This window comes from Hypomesus transpacificus, chromosome 9 (genome assembly GCF_021917145.1).
Source record: "Hypomesus transpacificus isolate Combined female chromosome 9, fHypTra1, whole genome shotgun sequence".
In the NCBI taxonomy this organism is placed as follows: Eukaryota; Metazoa; Chordata; class Actinopteri; order Osmeriformes; family Osmeridae; genus Hypomesus; species Hypomesus transpacificus.
The window spans coordinates 16,672,045-16,691,634 of NC_061068.1; the positions used below are offsets into that span (position 1 = coordinate 16,672,045).

The following is a 19,590-nucleotide window of genomic DNA, read 5'->3' on the forward strand; positions in this document are numbered from 1 at the left end:
GTTTCTCTGCGTGAGTCAGGGTACACAAGTTTTAAGAAGCTAGCAATTTTGGCTTATTTTTGACACAATTCAAACCAAAATTTCCCACCCCCTCCCATCAAAACCACTCCGCAAAACTACAGTAACGCGCATTGAGTGCAGGGGCAGAGTGAGTGCAGGGGCAGAGTGTGCGCAGGTGGGTAGGTAGACAAACAGGTAGCCGTCCAATCAATAGTCAGGGTTCCCTTTAATGATTGGTCGTGTTTATTACAGTATGGCGACGCCCACTGATATCGAAATGATTTCATATTACCGTCAAACCTTTAGATATTGGTTGCTATCAAGACGTGAAGTTACTTTTGGCAAATATGACAAAGTGCTTCTCAACAACATTGCCTACCCTGCCTTTAAGTAAAGTATAAGCCGAGTTGAGTTAAGAGCTTCTTAACGAATCTGGGAAATCCGGCCAATAGCTGTTGTTCCGTCTACGCGACTTGGTAGCAAATATTAAACTCGCCATGTAGCCTGATCTACGAATATGGAAGGATATTGTCAGATACTTCTGACAGTCTCTGCCTCCACCTGCCGATGAACAGTGAGAAATACGGAGATTCAAGGACCTATTGCTTTCCAGTGACGCGTACGCGCGCTCTCCACGATGAATGAAATGCATCCACCGCCACACCTCCTTGCAATGAATATCTCGAGCGCTGTCACTTGGTTTACCTACAGGTATACGCGTTACCCTCAACCTTGTGAAGACGAATGTCATCAGTCGTCACTTTGAGCTTTTGTCTTCTTTTTCCTAGTGAACCCTTTAACGGTTCGTAATATAACGCCCGAGAGCGGCTAAACATACATAAATAACTTCTGAATTTGATAACAACCCATTTTAAACCAGAATATGGCGTCTATTGGGGAATTCGACCCACTCAACTCCACTGTACCTGCGACGAAGATAGAAGTTACCGTCTCGTGCAGGTAAGAAAATACTTATAGCATTCAGTATGTTTCTAATTCAATCGAAAAAGGTATGATGAAATGAAAATGTGGAATGACATATTCGACAGCAGTTTTCTGATATGGAATGAAATTGCATAAGAATGTCGACAATATTGACAAAGATTTCCTAACAGAATTAGATCAAAACGTTTCCCTTCACTCATTGTCCTGTACTTGAGCATGGTCACATCTGGCCAAATTTAACTAGCCTCATGTCAACTATCTTACATCTTATTTAAACACCTTTTTACTTATTTGAAAGAATCACAGACTTTTGCGAGGCATTTGCATTTGCGGTGGGTGTATAACTGTGTGGGGGCGCAGTAGCTAGCGTTATTTATTCTGAGTGCCTTCGAGAGCCCCAGGTCGAGCAACTCACCAGATCACATGGATGTGTATGCTGCTGGATATGAATACGCCGTCAATAATCCACAGCAAGACTTTATGTTGGATAAATTCGTGTCATCTCTAAATGTGAGGGGGCGTTTGAGAGGATGCAGTGTACGCTTTTCAGGTGTATACGGATGGGAATATTTGGTACCATATTAATGTAATTTTGAGGCTACCCCAGATTGAGATATTTTAATATTTACCAACAGATCACGAATCATAATGAAAAAAAGACTGCTTTTTCACCTTGAAACAGCCATGGACTTAAATATGCATACCCTGTTATTGCCGATATTTAAATGATTGTAATAGCTATTTTCCCCCAAAATGCAGTTTCATTATAATCCAATAGTAGAACAAAATAGAACACACTAAAAGAACTATATTTCCTGAGCTGACATCTCTCTGACATTAGCGTATCACGCTAGTGTATTGTATTGGGTAGAAAAATATGAAAATATTGTTGATAAGCACTTTTGACCCTCTGTCCATTGAGGGTTGGTCTAACAGTTGGGGTTTATTGGGTTGTCTCCGGTCCGTGAAACGGACAGAATTGGGTTGGGTGAATTTAGAAAGCCATCACTCGACAAGGCATCAGCTGTAGATATTATAGAGAGTTGGTGCATCCAGAGAGATCCAGTGACCAGACCACAACATGATGTGTTTGATAGAAACAAAGTAAAGTACATGAATAATCATAACAAATAGGAACATTAATGTTATGTCATTTGGCATACAGGGAGCCAGTCATAAGTGCCTGACCCAATCAATATGGCCTAAACCATTGCCAGGAATTGATTTGTAATGGATGTCAGCCTGTCTGTTGTTCTGACCTGTGTGGGGTGTTACAACATAACATTTCCCCAGATCATCAAAAATGTCTTTCATCACATGAGAGATGTGTGTTTGTTTGACAGCTTTTGATGCACCATTAACTCCAGACCTTTGACAGATGTGTGCATAGCTTTTTGAACGTTATCCTAGGATTGGCTCTGCTGCTAAAATTGGCATCAAGATTTAAGTGTATGTATTGTGTGTGACATGTAAGTAAACACGCACAGGGGCTGCATCAATGAAGGGCATTGTAAAAGTAAACATTTGCTTCAAAATTGTTGTGTCTTTTAGTCAACTGGGTAGGTTCTGTATTGCACAGCGCAACCCAACCTGGTTTGCTACTAACAGCTGTAAGAAACACCTGATTCTGTTGAACCTTAAGTACCTTGCCTGACAACATCCCAGGCAAGGTACTAAAGGAATGCGCTAATCAGTTGGCTCCTGTCCTCACATTAGTGATGTGCGGTGAGGTTTGTGGCTGGGGCGGCACTGACTCTTTCAAAGTCATATAAAAAAAATATATGAATTCAACAGAGCAGCATCAATTCACCATTCAACTGGCTGCTTGCACATTGACTAATGATTATGTTTCATATCCCATATCAGCCTTCTTTAGACACACATATTTGGCCAAAGAAAAGCGTTACATTTATAGCGGCTAAGAGCGCATTTACTCCGCATCTTTGTTCTCAATTTGCCATCACAATATCACAATTCATACTCATTCAATAGAAATGAAACTATATACAGTCCATAAAAAAAGACAAATGTTGTTTTATTCTTTAAAATAACTAATTATTTTTAGATCTGGTTTTATATACTTTGTTATCTTCTTTCCCTTCGTTTGAAGCAAATATTTTAGCTCCATGATTTATCACTTCCAGTTTTGATTGAAAGTCCAGTTTTGATAAATGTTAAGCTTATATACAGTGCCCTCCAAAAGTATTGGAACAGTGAGGCCAATTCCTTTATTTTTGCTGTAGACTGAAAACATTTGGGCTTGACATCAAACGATGAATGTGAAACCAGAGATCAACGTTTCAGCTTTTATTTCCAGGTATTTACATCAGGATCTGATGCACAAATTAGAAAATATCACCTTTTTGTTCGAACCCACCCATTTGTCACGTGAGCAAAAGTATTGGAACATATGACTGACAGGTGTGTTTTGTTGCCCAGGTGTGTCCTATTACATACATTATTCAATCAATAAATACCACTGAATGTCTACACTCAGGTTCAGATTGGGTAAGATAGGTTTTGTCTATGCAGACTGTATTCAGAGGTGAAAACAACATGAAAACCGGAGCGCTGTCTTTGGGTGAAAAACAAGCAATTGTGAGTCCTAGAGAAGATGGAAAATCAATCAAAGCCATTGCAGAAACATTGGCCATAGCCAGTACAACCATTTGGAATGTCCTGAAGAAGAAGAAAACTACTGGTGTACTAAGTAACAGACGTCGAACAGGTAGACCAAGGAAAACATCAGCAGTTGATGACAGAAACATTGTGAGAGCTGTAAAGAAAGACCCTAAAACAACTGTTAGTGAGATCAGCAACAACCTCCAGATGGCAGGAGTGAAGGTATCACTATCTACTGTTCGCAGAAGACTTCATGAACAAAAGTACAAGGGCTACACCAGAAGATGCAAACCACTCATTAGCAAGAAGAATAGGAAGGCCAGGCTGGAATTTGCCAAAAAGTACAGAGATGAACCTCAAAAATTCTGGGACAAAGTTTTATGGACTGATGAGACAAAGATTAACTTTTACCAAAGTGATGGAAAGGCTAAAGTTTGGAGAAAGAAAGGAACTGCTCATGATCCCAAACACACAAGCTCATGTGTGACACACGGTGGAGGTAATGTCATGGCTTGGGCTTGCATGGCTTCTTCTAGGACGGGCTCATTAATCTTCATTGAGGATGTAACACATGATGGCAGCAGCAAAATGAACTCGGAAGTCTACAGAAACATTTTGTCTGCCAATTTAAGGAAAGATGCAACCAAACTGATTGGCAGAGCCTTCATCATGCAGCAAGATAACGACCCAAAACACACTGCCAAAACAACAAAGGAGTTCATCAGGGGCAAGAAATGGAAGGTATTAGACTGGCCAAGTCAATCTCCAGACTTAAACCCTATAGAGCATGCATTTTACCTGCTTAAGAGGAGACTGAAGGGAGGAACCCCACAAAACAAACAACAACTGAAAGAGGCTGCAGTGAAAGCCTGGGAAAGCATCAAAAAGGAAGAATGCAAAAGTTTGGTGACGTCAATGGGTCACAGACTTGCTGCAGTTATTGAAAGCAAAGGATTTGCAACTAAATATTAAGTCTTATTCACTTAAATATGTTTTAAGTATATCTGTTCCAATACTTTTGCTCACATGACAAATGGGTGGATTCAAACAAAATGTGATATTTTCTTAGTTGTGCATCAGATCCTGATGTAAATACCTGGAAATAAAAGCTGAAACGTTGATCTCTGGTCTCACGTTCATTATTTGATGTCAAGCCCAAATGTTTTCAGTCTACAGCAAAAATAAAGGAATTCGCCTCACTGTTCCAATACTTTTGGAGGGCACTGTATATGCAAGATATGCAAGATTATAAAAATGCAAGATTATATTTATATAACCTTATAATCAAAAACAAAAAATAAACGATAGGGTGTACTTTTTCTATTTGACTTTTTTAACTAGCAACAACCATACAATGGCACTTGTCTGTAATACATGAAGCAGAACAAGCCTGTGTGCTCACACACGCCCCATTCAGTGAGGCAGAGCTACTGGCTGCCTCCCCTCCTGCTTTTTCACTGCGGCGTTATGTACGATCAGCTAGACTAATATGTTATATAAATACGTAAAATAAATGCCCAAGACTATGAAATGTGAGGACATATAATAAAAATGTGTACAAACATTACATTGGTGACATACAGAGAGATCAAATTGTACGTGCTCAAATTGAGCAAAAAAATTTGCAGCTTAGCCCAGTTTGTGTGGGATTGCGCAATCCGAGAGGAGGCACAGCTAGTTGCTGCCTCCTTCCGCTTCTTTCCCCGTATTTGAACAGGAAAATACACAAATTCTGCGATATTGGCTATAAAAATCATTGGAATCATCCAATAATTATATTTCTATCACAGATCAGTGGACAAATATTAGTATTTTATATATTATTCGTTTTTTTACATTTCATGATGACACAGGGGAGGCACTGCCTCCCTTGCCTACCCTGACCGCACATCACTGCCTCACATACATCTTTAACATCTCACTGAAACAGGTTGTCATCCCATCATCTTTCAAGTTGTATCTCAGTTTGGTTTGGGGATTGCAATGCCTCCGATTGGAAATCTATACAGAGAGTGGTGAGGACAGCGGAAAAGATAATCGGGTCTTCACTGCCTTCCATCCAGGACTTCGCACACAAACGCTGTCTAATTTGGGCCCAAAATATAACCAAAGAACCCACCCATCCAAATCTAGAACTGTTTTCGCTGCTGCCCTATGGCAAGAGGTTCCGCAGCATTCGGGCCAGAACAGCCAGATTCTGCGACAGCTTCTTCCCACAAGTTATCAGACTTCTGAATTCTAAATAACCCCTAATCACTACATCTCCATGCGTTACACTGAGCTTCATGTGGATTGGTCTTATATGCTGCTGTTTGTAAGGGATTTTTGTATTTATATAGTGTCTTTTTAATGTGCAATACCCATGTATATTACCGTATTTTTTCAGAAAATAAGACGCATCTTCTATAAGCCGCACCCCACCAGAATGGGAGCTTCGTGTTTGTAAACCGGAGTATAGGCAGCACTGGAATATAGGCCGCACTTTAAACGGGAAAAACGATACCGTAGCCCCGGCTAGCGTTGAGCGGAACAATGCTCACGACTGTTTATTTCCCCAGAAACATTTTCCATTGGACAGCTTGGATAGCCATCTAACTAGACAACATTCCCAATCAGGGTGTGTCAGAAATATTAATTTATCAAGCATTGCACAGCCAGTCGGTGAACAAGTTAAGAAAGCTTTATTGCTTGCGGCCGTAAGGAGACCACGCCATTGTGCTACAAGTTTGTCTGCTAGCATGTTGTGTTGCTAGCTATTTAAACAGCCCCGCTATTTTCAGTCATTGGCTAAGACAAAGGCATGCAAATGTACCATGACTCTTCTTCATTGGCTCCCTTGCATAGACCTGGCGCGCTTGTGTGTGTGCGTGTTTGAGTGTGTGCATGTTTACGACATCAACCCTGATTGAAACACAACAGGATCTCCTGATGTCGTAAAAGCTCCTTAACAAAGTGGTCAAGCAGATGGTCTCCAGACCTTGCACCCCATCTTAGTCCTTGTCACACAGCATCTCCTTAAAACAAACAAAACCCCCAGCATCTTCTAGTCTTAACAAATGCTCACCCTTCCCCCAGGGTGATAAGAAAGCCTAGAGTCTAGTTTGGAGGGCTCTGTTATCTGCTGACAAAGAATGCTAAGCATGTATTATTCAGTATAAAACATCACATTCTTAATTTCTCTGACAGGGTGAACACTCAAATTATCTAAACTACAGAGCATAGCATTACACATATCATGTCAAAACAGAACAAACACAACAATAGAACTCCAAACAATGCGTATCTAACTAAGCTAATGCCCTTAACCCCTTAACCAAAGTAGATGTCCTTTTAGCTTATGTTGTCACGAGTATCTGGCAGTTTTCAGAAATAAAATTGGTGATTAAACAGCGAAGATATTGAGGCAGGAGCCATGGCAAGTTCCCATATTGAGACTGGCCGTCTGGAAAGGGCGTGTAGCCTGCAAAGATGGCTGCGATCCCAAATATGCAACAAGGCATGAATTATCGTTAACCTACAGTGACTTAACTTCGCATTCTCTATACTCATGCATTGTTTGGTATTGTAGTGACAATCGTCTTGGTACCCAGAATGCCCCGCGGCAAGCTGAAAAGCTACGAAGTTAACATATGTTGTCAATTTTGTAAATTAAAAATCTAAACTTTTTTATTAAGAAGCATTTGTTGGAGTAACGCAAGTTTTTCAGGACAAAATTACACGATCCGGCTTCTGCATTTGTGACAGGCAGCTACTGACCGTAGTAGCCTGTATGCCTCGTTGTTTGCAGATTTCTGTGCTAAATAAACATAAGCTAGCTACACTATATAGGCTATCTACATTGCCCACAAATATGTATATTTCATATGTACTTAGTTGTCCTCTATCTTGTAATACAAGTGGTTGAAAATGAAGATGTAGCCTACGGACGGAGATTATTGTAAACATTGATGCATGAAATGTTATTGTTTTCTCATGATTTCCTTTAAATAATCATGCATATTGGCTCTACTACAGTGCGCCCAAAAATATGTGAGCAAGCGCGGTAAAATATTTGGGCGCACAGGTTTGAGCAAGTTCTAACCACAGACATACCCTTACAAAAAATAAGTATATTAAAGTAAACTAAACTATGGATAGTACACTTTTATTTCACTTTTGATATACTTTTAAGAGTATGCTTGGAAAATAGTTTACTTTTGATATACTTTTAAGAAGTATACTTAGAAAATAGTTCACATTTTATATACTTTTAAGTAAGCTTTGAAAATAGTTAACTTTTTGTATACTTTTAAGTAGTATGCTTAGAAACAGAAAATTGTATACATTTCTTTTGGAGCACAATGTAAATGTTTCTATTATTATACAGCAAAAACAGTCAAAATACTTTTAAAGTACATTACAGTTAAAAAACATCTTTTGATCCATGTATATTCTTGTATATTCTAATATTCATGTCTAAGAAAATCTATCATGCATTGCACATTTAATCTTTTTTGGTACTGAAGCTGTAACCTTAATTACTGCCAAGACATTATGAAGCCATATACTTTTACACTAATAGTTATCAATTGGAGTATTAATGGAAAAACGTTACTTGAGAAAGAATCTGGCAGAAGGGTTGCATTATGCATTGAAATGCAGTGAAAAAATGAAGATAGCGTGGCTCATTGGCTTGTCAATTCCCATGATGCAAGGCGGTAAATAGTGTTAAAGTTTGCTGATAAGTTTGCCGTTTGTTCGGAATACAAATGTAACTTCATGAATTTCGTTTTTTAAACATCTATCCAGAGCGACTTACAGTAAGTACAGGGACATTCCCCCCGAAGCAAGTAGGGTGAAGTGCCTTGCCCAAGGACACAACGTCATTTGTCACGGCGGGGAATCGATCCGGCAACCTTCTGATTACTAGCCCGACTCCCTCACCACTCAGCCATCTGACTCCCGCATTTGACTTATTAGTGTATATGCAGTAAATAACTTCTTTCACATAAGAATCTGCTGTGTCACTTGACGAGTGCCCCCGCTCTCATCGAGTGACGCAAGATCGGCGGCGTTTGAGGGGCTCCTAAACATTTAAATATATTTGTAAATCATAGTAAATGGACATGCATTAAGTTTAATTCTTAAGGTACTTACATGAAGTGAAAGTGCAGTTGAAAGTATTGCAAAGTATACTTTGAGGTACTTTAGGAAGTATACTTCATGAACTGAAAGTGCACTACACAGGTTACTTTAGAGTATTCCAAGGTATACTTTGAAGTACTTTAGGAAGTATACTTCATGAACTTAAAGTGCACGACACATGTTACTTTCCAGTATTCAAAAGTAAATCCCAAAAAAGTAAAGTGTACTAAATGACCTAAAAAGTGGGCCAATTCAGTTTACTTAGTACAAAAATAGTATATAAATAAGTACACTGCTAGTATACTTTAAGTACCATGGTAATAGTACACTTTGTGTACTTAAGTATACTTACAAATTAAACTTGAAGTATACTTATTTTTCGTAAGGATACCGTCTATGGTTTTAACGTATTGAAGCTGTCAGTTACGTGAAAAGAGGTGGTGAACTCAAAATTACTCAAACTAACATCCAACACTACACATATCAAAATAAACACAAGAGTTCAACAATAGAAACTTAAACAATGCTTCCGTGAACAAAATTAACCCCCCAACTAAGTCTGAAAACCAAGAGCGCGGACCGTTGCTAATACAACATAAAAACGAAATTTTCCATGAACTACTAGTTTGAACCATTGACTATAAAAAGGTTTGAACCCATCCCCCACCGATGACCTCATTCGGATCAGTACAGAGGGGCCCTCCCTGGAAATATTTGATGCCTCTAAATGTGCTGATCAAGATTCCCACTGATGTATGTTGCATATCCGTTGACCTCACAAGATGGCGCCCAAACCATTTACCCAGAATTCAACGCGGCGTGACATCAACTTCGCATTCTAGTATGTCCAGAAATAAAGCCAAGTCACTAATTTAGTGGCAAAATTCATTGTTATGTTTACAAAATTATTTTAGATATAGTATACGTTTAGCTACCTTGCAAATCCTGAGGATAGCCTACTGTAGCAGACCTTTCTATGTGAAAACGGACAAGGGTGTTTTGTCCCTCGGGAGTTGCCGTAGGTATTATGCTGAAGTCAGTGAGGCAGTGTTGCCAGGTCCGTGGTTTTCCCGCGGAATTGGGCTACTTTGGAAGTGTTGCCGCGGGTTGAATTTTTTGTCCGCTGGTTCGGGTACACCTATTTTGCATGCAAACTACATGAGTATCTTTAAATAAAAATCCAGATTCTAAATGAAATAATTTATTTATACCCAAATCCTACAAAACTTACTCCAGATCAGCACGTACACACATGGACATGGGATACGCCCACATACACACATGCACTGTGCGTGTACACACATGCCTAATGCTCTCAGTCTCCTGAGTAAACCTAAAAACTGCTATTAATGTTAGCATACTAAACATTTGGTGTTACTTTGTAGATATTACAATACATTTAGCAATGATAGCAATGCTGTTGGACTTTAAAAGCAGTGTATATGGTTTAGGGTATATTTTGAGTTCTGATATTGGGCTGGTTTTTGGGCTGGTTTTAATGGCCATTGGGCTGGTTTTCGGCAGGTTTTGATTGGCCATTGGGCTGGTTTTGTCACACAGACCTGGCAACCCTGCAGTGAGAGGTGTTCGAATGGCGATGTCAAGAAGAGCAGTGGGAAAATACAAGTTGTGAAAAGAGACCGCGTCCACTATTGTCCACTTGACCATATACAATTATATCTAAAACAAACCTACAAAGAGCTTGGATACACTACCAAAGTTGAATTAGCCAATGTTGTTGGCGATGCTAGCGTTAGTTTGCTAGCTGTATGTAACATTTCACTGGGTCTTGCAGCTGTTTGATTTACTGAAATAATTATGAAATGTTATGTTCTACTAAACATTTGCAAGTAATTGTATTTCCAAGCCCTGATAGTGTAACTGACACAGTAGAAATAATTCCTCTTTCAAGTAATAAGCCCCTGTTCAAGTGTTGAGCATTAAATTAGCTGCACGGTCTGTAGAGATCTTGGGACAAAGCCACTTTTTTTGTTCTAAAACCAGGCTATGAGCCGCTTCGAAATATAAACCATACAACCACAATAAAACAGTAAAATTGGGGAACAAGCCGCGGCTTTATTTCCGAAAAATACGGTATGTGCAATATTTATATTTTATATGGTATCTATCTGCCTTTATTTTTATTCACTCCGCACAGGAGTACTGTTTGTTTTTATTTTTTGTTAGAGCACTACTTAGGTAGCCTGGTCCTAACCAGACTCTCGTACATAGCATTTTTGCAGTCTGGGCTCGATCCATTGACAAGCATTAACTTCCTAGAAGGCGGGTACTCTGTTGAAGTTTAAAACTATTGGATCTGCCCAGAGCCTCTATGGAGCTAAATCAGGGCCAAATGTTTTGTTAATAAATAAAAAAATCTGTAGTCAAAAATTGAAAGCTTGACATTGAAAATTTACGTTTTAGTCGAAAACCAACGTCTAATTAGTGATCTCCGATTTGGCATATATATGGCACGCAAAATAGATGTGTAAACCCGTGTCATAGATACGCAGAAGTATGAAACTGTGTTGGCGAAGGGGACGCCATGCCAACTGCCGAGTCTTCTGCCTCTTTGTTAGGCTGTCACTCATAATTCCCGCCTCTGAGTTGAAGCCACGCCCCCTACGCAAAATAGGGGCCAAAAGTCTGAAACTCCATAAAAAAGAATGAAAAAAATAAAAAATAAACATGAAATGTCAAACTATGTGAAAATATGAAAGTGAAAAATTTAAATTATTAACTTTTTCAAAATTATTCCAAAATGTTATCAACATTTTATTCAACCTTATAAAAAATTTGGTACACTTATTTTTTCTTTGAATACGTGATTTAATTTTTCAAGTTTTCAACCAAAACTTAACAATGTCAAGCTTTAGTTTTTCAACTACAGATGTTTTTTTCGAATTAGCAAATTATTTGGCCCTTATTTTGCTCCATATGGATCTGGCATAACCGATCGCTAGCGTTCGCCTTACCCAACTCCTTCACCACTAACGGAGCTAACTGGAAAAAATAACTAACCCAGTGGGGATCAAAGATTGTTGTTGCTTCGGCTTTAACTTCTGGATATTCAGCAGCGTTGCCACAATGGACTGAATGGCTTCGCTCGCATCTTTCTCCGCTGCCATTAAGGAACTACAACTAAAACTAGCGCACAACATCAACGTCATTGGGCCTCATTCTCGAACGCAGTTAAGAAGAATTTAAATTAAAGAAGGAATTTCTTCTGAATTGGATTTAGGAAAACATTTGGCATTCATGAAAGTTTTCTCATCTGGGATTTGTTCTGAACTTCAGAAGACTTTCCGAACTCAAAATAGCAGTCGTAAATCAGCTTTCGAGTTGTCTCAAATGCGATTCCTTAAAAAAACACAAGGATCAAAGGAATCGCATTTAAGAAAACTCTCCGTGTTTGAAGTGTTAATGAAGTTATGAGAAATCGTTGGTGATTGCGTTCAACTATACAGACTATGGCAAGCCGTTTTATCATTTAACCAATGAATTCTTGAGAAGAATTCACTTCTGGATATCAACAATTTGAATTCTTGATATAAAAAATTCATTGGTTAAATGATAAAACGGCTTGTCATACTTCGTAAAAAAGCTTACAATTGCATTTTTTATATCAAGAATTCGAATTTTGGATATCAAGAATTCATTGGTTAAATCATAAAACGGCTTGCCATAACAGAAATCCTCGGATTTAAATAATTATAATAATTAACCTTGCTTAGTGTGCACACTGTTAGATCCAGTGGAGAACAATTCCAATGCTAATCTTACTGGTATGATGTTGCACCTGTGCACCGGTGGCTTTTCGCTTGGACATAACTTGCGTTCCTGTTGCTTTCCTAATTGTGTTGATTCTGATTGCACACGTCACTGCTGTTGCGTGCCCTTATAAGGAGCTTTCGGGACTTGTATGTATGCAAATTTAGGAGCACGAGGACGCGCTTTCAACTTAAGAAAACTCGTCCCGGGGAGCACAGCTCAGAAAACTTCTGCTACGTAGGAACACATTTTCAAGCGTTCACGAATTTGGCGGATGTCTTTTTCTTACGTTGTTTTTCCGAAGCCCGTAAGAAATATTTCAGATTTTTTTTTTGAAAAGTTTCGAGAATGAGGCCCATTGTTCTCAGCCACCCCCTCTGTTCGCTGATTGGACCAGTAAAAAGTTTACCGGAGACATCTGACCAATATACCTCAAGCCCAGACGCAGTACAGAAGCAAAATGAAAATTGAGCGGAAGTACGTAGGAGGACAGAGCCAGGCTACTACTTAGGAGCCAGTAGAACAACATTTAGTTCTTATGTGCACTTAGCTGTTGAATGACAATAAAAACTATCTATCTATCATTGTTTCCTCCTTATTTTTTACTAAATATATAGAGTCCCCAATACCCTCAGTGGGGTATTGGGGACAATGAGCTAGTGCACAGTGCCCGTGATCCAGTTGATGATGAAGATATCAGTAACACACAAACAAATATTCCTGGAATTATAGGTAGTGCTTGTGATTTGTGTGCCTGTTATGCAGCTGCAGTCTTTATCAGTTGCTTTTGTACCTACATTTGTCAGATCACAATTGAAATTCTCAAAATTACTTCCTCCACATTATCATTACTTCCTGTCATTTATGCATATCATAAAAGCATTTTTTTTTCTTGCCCATGCTTTGCATTCATGTAACTTAATGTAGCTGATTTTCTGCTGTTTCCTACATTACCAATTGTTTATGCCATGTTGATCAATATGTATATTGGTTTTCTGTTGAATAATCTTACCCCATCAGTCATCAAAACCATAGCCATATTTTACATCAGAAAATAGTTATAGTACTATGCCTATTGACAACATTGTTTTACAAGTTTTCTTATCTAAGAGCCAGCTCCATTGCTGAAGCCATATTCATTGTGCCAGCTCCATGGATGCATTTCTACCCAAGGGCCATCAGGCTTCTGAATGGACACTGATATGGACATTGATTTACTGCACACTAGTCACTTATACACTGTCACTTTCAGCTACTGGTTGCACATCAGTAACATTGCACTACTGTACCTCACTGTACCTCGCTACCAGGCTCCTGTATGGTCATTGACTTAGTCACTGATCTGCAAATTTGCACTATTGTACTGTACTCCACTTAGGTTAGAATAGGTTAGGGTTGAAACAGGTTTTATGTGCATTTAGGGTTAGTATAGTGTACAATTTATTGTTATCTGTAATTTAGGAAGTTTTAGTATTAGGGTTAGTATAGTCGATTATTTATTGCTATCTGTATATTTAGGAAGTTTCACTTATTTAAGCTCAGCATACATGTAAATTATGTTCCTTGTACTTTTATGTTATGTTATCCAGGTGCTTGCGTTGTCTTGTCTTAAGAATTTTAGTGCCTAGTCTAACCTTGTGTTGTTCAGTGTACCTGACAAATAAGACTTGAACTTGGATGAAAATCTGGCAAGTTTACTAACATCAAGATAATTTAAAGTGGATACTTTATAGATCAGTGAATTTAGCTATTTTAACAAACTGCGCACTACACAAGTTTGCTCTAACATCAGCAAGCTAGCATATACAACCCTCTATCTGAATGACATGCTAACCTTAAAGGTCCCATGACATGATAACTTCAAACTACACAGGAAATGCTCACTTCAAACGTTCACTTGTAATAAACGACATGTTCACATTGTAAAATCTAGAATATACACTCAATTTAAAGCATTACCAAAGGCATATTTACCGACCTACAATTAAAAATAGAAGATGTGGAACCAAAGCCAGCTTACTAACAACAACTAGCAAGACAATCTTAAGTGGATACTTTAAAGACCAGTGAATTTAGTTATGTTACAGTTTTTCTCAATCGCTTTGGCTCAATTCTCGAATGAGAATAATCTGTTTTTAAACAATAAATTCACAATGATTTTATGGTTCACACAGCAGATTAGAATGCCCTAATTTGTTTATAAAAAATCTTGATATTGATTTGGGGTCAATGAAAACGCTAATGTGGACGGAGATCGTTTTCAATTCGAATACGCGTATTTGTATTTACCTGGGCTAGTGTGGACGGGGCCTAATATTCACCAAAGGTATATTTACTTAACTGTGACATAAAATAGAAGACGTGGAACTAAAGCCAGTTTAAGGTGAAATAGCTAATAGTGATGTGTCGTTCGTGAACAATTCGTTCATTTTGAACGAATCCTTACAAGGACTCGGGAGTAACGAGTCCTCTCAAAGAGTGATTTGTTCATTTTCTCGTGGCCGCGCATTGGGACTGTTGCATAAGCTCGTCGAAGTAAACAGAAATGATTCATTAATTTCCCAACTCCGTCTTCGGGTATGAGTCTTTGGATCATTTTTCACGTGACCTGCATAGGCTCTGTACTGGTAGCTAGAGAAAACAAACAATTCGTTCATTTCCCGACTCGGTCTTTCTACGAGTCTTTGGATCATTTTTCACGTGACCTGCATAGGTTCTGTACTGGTAGCTAGAGAAACGAACGATTTGTTCATTTCCCGACTCGGTCTTTTCTACGAGTCTTTGGATAATTTTTCACGTGACCTGCATAGGCTCTGTACTGGTGGCTAGAGGAAAAGAACAATTCGTTCATTTCCAGACTTTCTGAGTCTTTGGATCATTTTTTCACGTGACCCGCATTATATTTTTGTGTAGAGGAAACCGTTTCCTTATTCCCTTTCGCGTGGCCGCTGTTTTAGTAAGACGTGAATGAGATTTTCACTTAACATTTACACTTATAGTTTAGTGCGATGTAATTGTTTGCCGTGATAATTAATGACCAAATCATACAAACTGTCATGATACATAATTTTAATGCAGGAATTTCTTTTGAAATAGTATCTGCTGGTGCACATGTCATGCACTAACCTACATGAAAATATGATAAGTGTTTGCAGTGGACGTATAGGCCTAGCCTGGCTCTGTCCTCTTATGTACTTCCGCTCAATTTGGATTTTGCTTCTGTACTAGGTCTGGGAGCTTGGCTCTGAAGTCGGTTTCCAGAAACACATTTTTTGTAGGTCCAATTAGCGAACAGAGGGAGTGGCTGAGAACGTGACGTTAATGTTGTGCACTTGTTTGAGTAGTTCAGTAATGGCGGCAGAGAAAGATGCGAGCGAAACTATTCTGCGGTTGTGGCAACGCTGCCGAATATAGGTTAAAGCCGGAGCAAGAACATTCCTTGCTGAGTTTTGTTAGTGGCCATGATGTTGTGGCCCTCCTCCCCACGGGGTTCGGGAAAAGTTCAATTTTCCAGCTACAGCAGCTAGCTCCGTAACAGTAGTGGTGAAGGAGTTGGCTAAGGCGAACGCTTGCGATTGGTTATGGCAAATCAGAGTGGTTCTGGGTGGATCCAATAGTTTTAAACTTCAACAGAGGACCCGCCTTCAAGGAAGTTAACGTTTGTCAATGGAGAGATCCCAGACCCTCTTTACAAATGAAATGTACGAGGGTCTGGTTAGAACCAGGCTAGTATAGCCCCCCCCCCCCCCCCCGTTGAAATGAACGAATGACTCGAAAAAAGATTCTTTCATTTTACTGAACAAGATTCAAAGAACCGAATCAGTAAAATGATCCAAACTTCCCATCACTAATAGCTAACATGGCTCTCGTCCTCTTCCTATCAGTATCTTTCATGGTCTCATCATCCAATCAGCAGGCTATCCTTTATTTTTGCATTAAGTACCCGTCATGCAACACATATGTAACCTTTTACGGATATTGTTTTTTTTTCAGAAACGCTAAGCACTAATCCAAACAACGTTACGGCACATCTTAGGGTTCTGAGAAAGACACCTGAAAAATTAAAACTTTGCAGTGCCCGGTTCTCAAGCTAATTGTTCTACAAATGTCTACTTAAAATACCACTATAAAACTACACACACACACAACTGGAATTATAGTTTATATGTTAATGTGACTAGAATTTGTCTAACTTCTGACAAAATGATTACAGGGCTTTTCTAATACCAATGTATAATTTTAGATTAACAGTAGTAAAGTAGTAACCAGTCTACCAGTTGCTGACACACATATGTGACACCAGCTTTCTCTTTCTCTACATCTCTTTCTCTTTGAATGAAAATATCAGTGAGTTGATTTGTGTGTGTACGAGACAGATATATAAGATAGTTTGATTTGTGAATTGATTTGTATGGTCCAGCATTTTCCCAGGCCTGCATGTGGGTGTGTGTTCAACATAGGCACAGAGACAAGCACACACCATTTTTTTTTTTAAGACCTCCTGCCTGCCACCCAAACTGAACTCTGGTAGATCTTATTAGACAAATGAACCGTGGCAGTCCCCCCCACCAAGCCCACACCCCTACCAGAGTATACCTTGATTATCACCAGGAGGGTATAGTTGGCAAATGAGTTGGCAGAAAATAAATAGCTTCCCTATGTCTTACCACCAGTGCCACCAACTATGCCCAAAATTTCCTCCTATCTCTCTTACACTGATGGGGTGTCATCAGCAGCCTTATTGGAAAAAAAGTACTTAAATTGTATTTACAATCAAGAGGTTTTCTTTTTGGTTGATGTCTTGATTAAAACAATTATGGTTGTTGTGTGGCCAAACATTAATCTGTAGATTATTGCCTAATTAATAGCTAGACTAATGTGGTTGTGGTATACTAATTGTTTAGTTATTTTTACACTCTGGTTTGTTGAGTGTTGGGTGGTGTCATCATCCTAATTATTTAATTTGATGCCAATGTTTCTTCCAGCTTTGTCATATTGAACTCTTTCTGCCTGTTTTATAGGGTTACATGTGAACGCTGTTTTAGCTCATGTTAGCACCTGTTCTGCTCGTGGTAAGGTTGGATATTGGAGTGGCCTTAATGCTTGATATCAAATCACAACTAGTCGGTCAGCACAAAGGTGGGGGCGGGGGCATTTCAAAACAAGAGAATGTCAGTCACAGCCTACACAACCTTTGTGGTGACCAACTTGGACTCATGCAAGTGACTAAACATCCTTAAACAACATGATGGATCGACATCTGCTGAGCCAATCAACTAACACTGATGTAATCAATGGAATACTAATTTTGTACTCAACAGGAAGAGGACATATTTGAGTATACAAATATACAAATATTTAGAACTGAATTTACTCTAAACATTTACTTGTTTTGGAGATCCTCAAGAAAGATTTGAGATTGACTGGAATATAAATTGGAATGTGCAAAGACATTACTTCAAGTGGAAATGATGGGTATTGTATTTGGCCTCATAGACACTATTCTGCCGAGTGAGCTTAATTATTTTCCAGAAACCCACTTTCAGGACTATCTATTTCAGAAGATTGTATCCACTTGTATCTATTCCAGAAGCTTGTACTTATTTCAGTCCAATTGTTTCGCAGAAAAGGAACGTGTGCTTGCTAGACCCGCAAGACAAACCTGTCTGGTTGCCTGTGGAGAACAGCTAGCATCCTAGCATCCAAAAAACACACAAAAGACTTACAGACTTATATGTCCGCCATCATATTTTGTGTTGTATGTGTGTGATATACATTTCAGTTCATTCATGTACTTGTTTAATATGTCAATATGAACCTCTTGGTTTCACCCCAACTCTGTGACTAATTGTTAATATTATTATTTTTACAGGAATCTATTGGACATGGACACTTTTTCCAAGTCAGATCCTGGTAGGTGTTTTTTTGTACTTACATATGTGAGAGAAACAGTTCCATTTACAAATGTAGCTGCAAGCAGCAATGAAGGGGCCAAGCAGCATTCGATATGGAAATTCAGTAGCTAAAGCAGCAAAGAAAAACATATAGAAAAATATTTGCTTTTTTGAAATCGCATTACACTTTTGGGCAACGCAGTGGTGTTACCCCGAAACTTTTGATTACCTTCATGGCGTTGTGCAAAAGACGTATTCCGAGTTTTGTAACGATGAACTGATGCGTTCGGTAAATATGTCATTTTAGGACAACCTTCGAAATGGCAGACATCCTACCTGGCTGACGTGGGAAAGCGTAATATTTTACGACTTTGTCCCGCAAAGAATCAAAATCTTGCGATTTTTGGTCAAACCGTTCAGAATTTATGATGCAAGAAATCCGATGCGTTGGCTAGATGTAGCAGCGTTATATCCACAAAGCACTATAAATCTGACTTTTCTTGAGTATGAATCTTTCATCCTGAGAATGAAACGTTATTGTTACCATTATGATTATACTGCTGGACAGCTACTGTGGCATTCCTGGCTTCGCTAAACAGATAATCCGGTTTCAAGACTTGCTTGATGACTGTGGCTGGATTCGATCCCACAACCTTGCATTTCAAAGGAGCCTGTCTTATACCAGTGAGCTATTCTCGCTGCTGGGAAATGCTGTGTTCGGTTAATTTATGAAAAAAAGGAAGCCGTTTCTCCCGTGGCGAGCGTTGTCAGATTTGACCCAAGTGTAAACAGCTGTAATTCAGTCATATTTTGACATATTACGGTGATTTTTGTAGGAAATTGATTAGATGACATGCTCGTGATGACATTTCCAAAGTTTCATCTTCATAAGGTAAATCGTCGCAGAGACAAGGCCTCACGTCCGCTTTGGCGTGCTCTTTGTCAAAATTGTTTGCGCGTCATTCGTGAACGGTTTGACTTATCGATAAAATTCGAAATATTTTTTGTAGGCATGGTCTGAAGATGATCTGTGAAATTTTTCATGAAAATCGGAGCAACGGCCTAGGAGGAGTTCGAAAAAGTGGGGGGTTCAGTCAACTCGTCTGCATCTACAGAATCCAATGAAACCTCACTTAAGAAAAACTGTCTCATGGTTCAAAAGTTATGGGCGTAAACGCACCTCCAACTTTGACTTCTCGTTGGCGCTATAGAGGTTCCTAGATCGACATGAAAC

At 39.0% G+C, this 19,590-nt stretch overlaps 1 protein-coding gene across 1 annotated transcript in view; it reads left to right on the forward strand.

Annotated features, from left to right (window-relative positions):
* The first annotated feature begins 827 nt into the window (after nucleotides 1-827).
* Nucleotides 828-19,590, forward strand: part of cpne9 (copine family member IX) — a 265,994-nt gene continuing 247,231 nt past the window's right edge. The window contains exons 1-2 of the mRNA XM_047026495.1: nucleotides 828-960; nucleotides 18,335-18,375. Coding sequence (XP_046882451.1) covers nucleotides 884-960; nucleotides 18,335-18,375 — 118 coding nt within the window. The 5' untranslated portion in view covers nucleotides 828-883. The remainder of the gene's footprint in view (nucleotides 961-18,334; nucleotides 18,376-19,590) is intronic.